This window comes from Urocitellus parryii, chromosome 9 (genome assembly GCF_045843805.1).
Source record: "Urocitellus parryii isolate mUroPar1 chromosome 9, mUroPar1.hap1, whole genome shotgun sequence".
NCBI classification, from domain to species: Eukaryota; Metazoa; Chordata; class Mammalia; order Rodentia; family Sciuridae; genus Urocitellus; species Urocitellus parryii.
Window position 1 is genome coordinate 29685618 of NC_135539.1, and position 8032 is coordinate 29693649.

The 8032-nt window shown below is 49.7% G+C and overlaps 1 protein-coding gene across 1 annotated transcript; it reads left to right on the forward strand.

The window, feature by feature from the left end:
* The first annotated feature begins 1117 nt into the window (after positions 1–1117).
* Spacdr (sperm acrosome developmental regulator) lies at positions 1118–5008 on the forward strand. The gene is made up of 3 exons (XM_026413190.2): positions 1118–1180; positions 1453–1812; positions 4775–5008. The coding sequence occupies exons 1-3, from the start codon at positions 1118–1120 to the stop codon at positions 5006–5008; spliced, it is 657 nt and encodes a 218-aa protein (XP_026268975.2).
* The last annotated feature ends 3024 nt before the right edge of the window (positions 5009–8032 follow it).

The following is an 8032-nucleotide window of genomic DNA, read 5'->3' on the forward strand; positions in this document are numbered from 1 at the left end:
TAACGTGGCCGAGGCAGAATGGTAGACAGAGGCGCAGGAAATGGGAGTCAGTGGTTCGGGTCCTGGGAAGGGGGCGGGCAGGCCGGGCAGAGGAGTGGGGTGGGGGGCGGCGTCTGCCCACGTGCTGTGGGGGGAGAGAAACAATGAGGCCTTTGGTGTTTGTTCAGGATCCACCCCCAGCTTCCCAGCGTGTCCCCTCTGCGGGCTGGATCCGGGTGGCTGCTTGGGGGTGGAGCGGGGGGCCCTGAATGGGCCCCTTGTCTCAAGGCTGGGTGTGGGCCAGGCTCCCCGGGCACACAGTGCCCTCACCAGGCCTGGCTGGCCGCCGTGGCTTCCACCCCCAGCTGGCTGAGGACAGGCCCTGTGGGTGAGCAGGCCCCTCCCTGGCAGCCTGGGCTTGGGTCCCGGGCAGAAAGCAGCAGCCAGCCAGAAAGACTCCATCTAGTGGGGGAGCGGGGAGAAGCAGCAGTCGCAGCTTGAGGGGAACCCTGAGAGGAGCCACAGGAGACCCTGACCCGAGGGGAGAGGTGTGGAGAAGCCGGTCCTCCAGGGCCCACCTGGGTTGGGCCCCTTGCCTTCTAGCTCCTTAGATTTACAGTCTCAGACAAATTCTCCAAATTTTCTGAATCTCGGATTTCTCATGGGTATACAGTGGTGCTGACAGTCACATCAATCTTGAAGGGCTGTTTTGAGGATCACGTGGCACAGTACAAGGAAAACGCCTAGCACATACCAGACACTCAGTCAATGTCACTTTCCTTTCCCTGGATTGGTGGCAAGAAGAGTCGAGGCCATAAGCAATGAGCTCCGTGGGTCCTGGAAGGGCCTCGGGGGTTGGGACCAGGGCCAGGTGGCTCTCACAATGGACTAGAACTCTCTGTCACCCTAGGTTCTTCTGCACTTTGACTCCTCTCCCTGTCCCAGGGAGGGGAGGAAGGACCTGGGATGAGTTGCTGAAGAGATCTTTGCCCCTAGATTTCCTATTCCTTCCTTCCCTGCTGTGCTTGAGACTCTTCAGCTCCTACAAGACCCTTGTGGTGTGTCATCCAGTGCCCAAAAGCCTGTCCCTCTCCCCGTCCCACATGTTGGCCCTGTCCCTACTTGGGGTTCTGGAACGATGGCTGTGATCATGAGGTTCATCTTTTGGATCAGACGAGTTTGGCAGAGAATGACCTGTTGGGTGAGTTTCACATCCTGCCTGGTCCTCCTGGTGCTGGGCTGAGAGTCCTGGTCACTTCTAGATGCTAGTGCCCCACCACCACCACGTGGCCTCCATCTTTTGTGGCCAAACTAAATCTATGGGAGGTGGCCAGGGCTTAGAGATCCAGGGAGGGGCTTGAGGGGAAGAAGGCAGGGCTGGGGGGTTATACCCCTCCCTGGGTGTTTTTGTCCCCTTGACTGCTGCTCCTGCCGGCCCCCAATCTCCTGCCTCTCATGGGTCTTCTTTCTCAGGTTCTTCAGTGGAGACGCAGAGCCAAGCTAATCATCTTGGAACCCACTGACTCCAAGAAACAAGAAATCAAGGGGGTGGAGGAGACTACGGAGTTGGACACTGTCAAGTTGATCGAACCCCCCAAAGAGGCTAAGGTCACCACTCTGGAAGAGCACCCTGAGGTGGCTGAGGCCTACGTGCTGGCGAAAACCGTGGACGAAACCGTGGACGAAACCGTGGACGAAACCGTGGACGAGACTGAGCTGGAGCTGGGCCCTGAGCCTCGCTCCCTGCTACGACTGCCCCAGACAGCTGTCCAGTCGGTCTCCACACTCATGTTATCCGCCCTGCAGAGTGGCTGGCAGATGTGCAGGTGGAAGGTTAGCATTTCTTCACCGCCCCCAACCCCCAGGGACCTTTTCTTCCCTCCACACACTTGTTCAACATTTCCTGTGCCTCCTCTGAGGCCAGGCATGGAGGATACGATAGTGGATAAGATTTACCCAGACCTGGGATGGGACCATAGAAAAGATCATGAGCATGGATTTGTTCTGTATCCTGAGGGGTATGTCATAGGAAGTGGGGGGGGAACTGTGGGTACCCAAACCCAGAGAATCAAGGGAGGCCTTCCTGCAGAAGAGACAGCGAGACTGAGACCTGAAAGAGTTCACTTGCCTTGGGATGTGTTGTTAGGACAAGGTGGAAGGGAAGGGAGGGGTGTTCTGTGAAAAGAGGATAGCAGGTGTGTGCCATGGTAGTTTGAGGTGCGTGGAGCAATCTTGGCTGAAGGGCTAGTTTGTACAAGGCAGAGGTTGACCAAGTTGTGGAATTTGTACTTAACCCTAAGAGCAATGGAAGCCCTTGAAGACATTTGAACAGGGGAGCAACATGATCAGGTTTTGATTTAAAAAGCTCCCCTGCACTCACACATGGCTGCTGGAACTAGAAAATGGTGCAGACAATCTAGAAAAGAACACGAACGTTTCTTATAAATCTAAATACACAATTATCATATGACCCAGCAATTGAACTCCTGGGCATTTGTCCCAGATAAATGCAATTTCATATTCCCACAAATGTCTATATGTGACTGTTCACGGCTTTATCTGTAATAGCCCAGATCAACCCAAATGTCCTTCAATGGATGAATGGTTGAACTGTGATATACACATACCTGTATATTACTCTGTTTTCTGTTGCTATAATAAAATACCTGAGTTGGAATACTTTATAAAGAAAAGAGGTTTGTTTAGCTACAGTTTTGGAGGCTAAAAGTCCAGATTAGGTGGTACTGTGTGTTCAGCCTCTGGTGAGGGTTTCAAGGCAGATGCCATCACAATGGCAGAAGTGTGTGTGGAAGAGAACACATTGCCAAGATAGGAAGCCAGAAGGACTCAGGGATCAGGATCACTCTTAAGAACTGCTTTAATCCTGTCTGGGGGCATATTCCCAATGCCTTAAATCATCTTCCTTTAGGTCTTATTTCCTAAAGGTCCCATGAGCTCCCAACATCACCCTAACTGGGATTCAAGCTTCCAGCGTATGAACCCTTGGGGGTACATGCTCAAAACAAGTCCAAACTATAGCATTTTGAAATACCACTCAACCATACAAAGGACAAACTGTTGATGTATACGACATCAATTCATGATGAATGATGAATTGGATGAATCTCAAAGGAAATGCTCTGAATGAAAACAACCCCAAAAGGTTCTTTACTGTATGATTCCATTGTATGCTAAACCATTATTTTTTATTATTAATATTTTGGTACTAGGGATTGAGCCTAGGGGCACTTTACTGCTGAACTACACCCACAGTTTTTTTTTTCCATTTATTTTTTTTATTTTGAGACAGGGTCTCGCTAAGTTGCTGAGGGTCTTACTAAGTGGCAGAGGCTGGCCTCGAACTTGCGATCCTCCTGCCTTAGCCTCCCAAGTCGCTGGGATTACAGGTGTGTGCCACCATGCCTGGATAATACCATTTTTGAAGTAACAAAATTGTAGAAATGAAAAATCATATAGTGGTTTAATGTTTGTTAGGGGTTATTGTGGGGTGCTTATAAAAGGGCAACAGGAGAATCCTTGTGATGATAACTGATCAGGATCTTGATTGTGGTTGTTTGGATGCATACACCTATACCTGTAACAAAATTTTGTAGAATTAAACATGTACAAGCACATGCGCTCACACACACACACATGAATACTAATAAAGCGAAATAAAGTGAGTGGCTTGTATCAATGTCAATTTCCAGACTTTGATATTGCAAGATTTTCCTACGTAGAGAAACTGGGTAAAGGATATGCAGGATTATATTTATTTCTTAAAATTCATGTCAATCTATAATTGCCTCTAAATTCAAAGTTTAATTTAATTTAATATACTATTTACTTATTTACTTGCTTATTTTTGGTACCAGGGATTGAACCCAGGGTGCTTAACCACTGAGCCACATCCCCAGCCCTTTTTTATATTTTATTCTGAGAGTTGCTTAGGGCCTGGCTCAGTTGCTGAGACTGGCCCTTTGGACTTGCGATCCTCTCCCCTCAGCCTCTGGAGTCACTGGGTTTACAGGCATGCGCAACTTCACCCAGCTAAAAAGTTTAATTTTAAAAAAGGAAAAACGTCAAGGTCACTACCAAATCCACTAATTTTGGCCTTGAATCAAGTATGACGGCGTTAATAATCATTTTTAAAGTTCACCTGGCTGAAGGGGAGGGCAGTCAGAGAGGACCAGATGCCCTGGGGGCTGGCACCATCCAGTCCAGAGAGAAAGATGTTCTGGACTCGGGGAAGGGCATCGGGTCAACAGGTTAATGGATCTGAGCAATATTTGGGTGGTAGGGTTGTTGGGCCAGGTTGGTTGGGTGGAGGTCACAGGGAGAGGGAGAGACAGGGGGAGATGATTAGAGGTGCTGAAGTTGTTGGTGAGACATCTGCAAGGAGGTGTCCTGGAGGCAGTGGGACATAGAGGCACAGAGTTCTGGAATGAGCTCTGGGCTGGAGAGAGTGTCAAGGTGTCATTCATTCTGTCCTTCATTTTAACACCCTCTCCATGAAACCCTGAACGGGGGACTCAAAGGTAGGTCTGAACTGGTAGCTGTTTTTCTGGGAGTTGCAGTCTAGTGGAGAAAACAGAAGAGTCCACGGGACACACTCAAGGTTAGAGGGAATGAAGACCTAATGCAAGCTAAGAAGGCTTCCTGGAAGGGGTGCCGTCTGAGCCAGCCAGATAGGAGAGATGGGTTATCTCAGACCTTTGCTGTGCGTCTGCACACCAGGGATTGAACCCAGGGCGCTTTCTCCCAAGACACGTGGGCTTCTTTCTTTCTTTTACAGTCATCTGTGAGTTCGACCTCAGTGACCTCCCAGCTAAGGAGACAGTCCCCCCTGGAGACCCCAGAGGCTGAGATGCTGCGGGAAGTGTACCTGGTGCTCTGGGCCATTCGGAAACAACTGCGGCAGCTGGCCCGCAGGCAGGAGAGACACAGACGGCATCACATCAGGACCCACAGTTCTTCCCAGCTTGAATCAGTGCAGGGCCTAAAGCAGGATGCCCGAAGTCCCCTCTAGGGAGAACCTCAGAACCTCAGAAAGCCCCCACCTTTCTCTTGGGTAAGGTTGATAGGAGGGATCAGGGCAGCAGGCCAGAAGTTATGGATGAGGAGGTGTTTCCATACTGTCACCTCTCATCTCAACGGGAGCCCAAGGCCAGGCCTGGGGCCCCACATATTCCCCTTTATTGTGTTTATTCAATTTGTAAAAAAAAAAAAAAACATAATAATAACAAAATATTGAGAAATAAATATCAAATGTTTCTGAGTATATGTAGAGTTTGCTTGTGAACAGAAGAGGTAATAAGGGGGGCTTGGGTGGGCTAGGAAAAAGGGGTACCTGAGCTGGGGGCCCAGATGTGTATGGGAGGAAGCCCTGGATCTGTTTGTAGAGAGCAGGGATCCCAGCTCTGGATCCCCAGATCCTTCTAAGGGCTGGATTGCCCTTGGCAACTTTGCCTGGCCAGTCAGAATAGCAATGATGGCCATTCATGGAGAACCTGCTAAGCACCCTAGCCATTCCATAAGGTCTTCAGGGTGGGTTATGAGACTTGTCCGTGGACTTGAGCTTGGAGACTTGTGATTCTGAATATGCACACTGGGGCTGTGGGAGACTCATCTGCTGGGTAAAAAAACTTTGGTCCGGCTTCCTGTGCTCTGCCAAGAGCTGAGTGCTACCCTTCCAAGGTCCCTGGAGGCCACTTAGACTCTGGGAAGGGACCCCACCCACGGGAGAGGTCTGGGCTAGGGAGACCAGGTAGGTGCTATGGCTGACCAGGGGGGAGGATGTGTCCAGCCGAGCAATGCAGGACCGACAGCCCTGAGAGAGGTCATGGAGATTTGGAAGGAGGTTCTGTGGTGGGGGACTGGAAGTACCCAGCAAAAGGAGAAACCCACCAGGCATGGTGGCACATGCCTGGAATCCCAGCCACCTGGAGGCAGAGACAGGAGGATTGCCAAGTTCAAGGTTAGCCTTGGCAATTTAGCAAGACCCTAGGCAATTTAATGAGACCCTGTCTCAAAGATTAAAAAAAATAAAATAGGAGATGGGGTTGTGGCTCAGTGGTAGAGCGCTTGCCTAGCACATGTGAGGCACTGGGTTCCATCCTCAGCACCGCATAAAAAATAAAGTTATTGTTTTCACCTACAAATGAAAATATTTAAAATAAAATAAAAAAGAGCCAGAGATGTAGCTCAGTGGTTAAGTACAACTGCTTTAAATTTCCAGTACCAAAAAAAAAAAGAACGGGAAATGAGGCGACCCTGGAGCCACAAGTTCCCTCTTGGGCTTAGCCTGCCCTCTAGTTCCACAATGGGAAGGTACAGAGGGGACTCCCCAAGGAAAAGCAGGGATATTTTACCAGACAACAAAATTCAGAGATTGGAGAGTTCACAGGGCTTGGGGAAGAGGCGATGCCTGAGGCCTAGGGGGCAGCAAATTCCCAGGGAAGGGGAGGGCAAGGAAGGGCAGGGCAGGAGGTGCAGACAGCTGTACTCGGTGATAAGGAAGTTACTTGTGTGCAGGCGCTGGGCTGAGCCTGCAGAGAGGAGCTCTGGGATGGTTTGCTGAAAATACTGAATTCACTAGAAATGTCAACCTCCCCCCCCCCCCCCACACACACACCTCTGCAGTTCTGGGAGAGTTTGGCCTCCGAGCAGCCATTCTGGAGTCAGGAGGAACACCCACCCTCAGCTTTGCTACCCTGAGCCTGTTAGGGATCTACCTCAATACATAGAGCCACAGCATGATCACCCACCACTAATTAATAACCTACTGTGACTATTTTTTATCAGTCTTGTTCTATGTTCTTTCTCCCCACTTTATGAAGGTTTTTTTTTGGTTTGGTTTGGTTTTGTTTCCTGTTGTTTTGTTTTTATGCAGTGCTAGGAATGGACCCCAGGGCCTGGTGCATGCTAAGCAAATGCCTACTGCTGAGCTCCATGTCCAGCCCTATCAGTAACATTTTTCAGAGGTGACACCAGGGACAACAGGGTCACTGGTAAATAGCCTTACAGGCAGCTACAGGCCCAGGAGCTGATGGGCCCTGAGGAACACTGCTCTCATTTTTTCTTGACTACTCCGTCATGGGAGCGGGAGGTAGACAAGGAAGCAAGGTTATTTCTGTCAACAGCCACGAGTGCCCTCCATATACCCAACTCCTCTCCTTCCCTAGACATGGAGTCCTGTTAGGGCTTGGTCAAGGAGAGACAGGGAGATTTGTGGAAGGGAAAGGGCTGAGGTGGAAGAAAATGGTCCACAGAACTTGTTTTTCCTTTGTTCACCTACTTGGCCTCTTTCCTGACACTGCCTAAGTAATCTAGCCTAGAGCCCAGGAGAAAGGATTATGGTAGGACCAGAGGAAGGACTTCCCAACTGAGCAGAAAACATGAGGTCTTCTGGGGTGGAGATTTAGGGAAGGAAGGGATGCTTACCCACTCTGCCTTTTTTTTGGGAAGAGAACAGTGGGGGACAGACTGACCTGGGGGCAGAAGGAAAACTCCCTTTTGATAACAGTTGAAGACAAATTCCACCTTAGACACGTTCCCTCCTTTGGACCCTGTTACTTCTTATCCCCCAAGATTGATTGACACCATGAAGCAGGAGTGGTAGGGCTACAGGGGGGCCAGGCTGGGATCAGGGATCCTCCTGTATTTTCAAATATCATCCATACTATTAGGGAGGGTGACTTAAGGATGTGAGAGCAAAAGGAGAGAGCCATTCTGGAGATCTCCTTGCTCCCTTCCCAATCCTGCGCCATCTTCCCCTCCTCCCCCACCATTATCAGATTCCCTGGAAATTTAAAATCTTCTTTCCTGCTTCTTCATTGGGATTCCCTCCTACCCACTGACCACACAGCAAAACAGGTCACTCCTGCACTAAAACCTTCCGGTGGCTTCCTGTCATCCCTGGGGAAAAAAACAAAATCAATCAACCAACCAACAAACATACCAAATGATTCTTGTTGTCTAAAACACCCTCTTTGTTACCACAAAATGACTGAGCCAGGTGCAAACTTCACAGATCAGCAGAGCCTTTATTCCG

Excerpts from the sequence above, each read along its gene's own strand:
- Spacdr (XM_026413190.2), top strand. The coding sequence starts at position 1,118 with ATGGCTGTGATCATGAGGTTCATCTTTTGGATCAGACGAGTTTGGCAG. Across the intron at positions 1,181-1,452 it reads GGCAGAGAATGACCTGTTGG|GTTCTTCAGTGGAGACGCAG; the intron begins GTGAGTTTCACA and ends CTTCTTTCTCAG. Across the intron at positions 1,813-4,774 it reads GGCAGATGTGCAGGTGGAAG|TCATCTGTGAGTTCGACCTC; the intron begins GTTAGCATTTCT and ends TTTCTTTTACAG.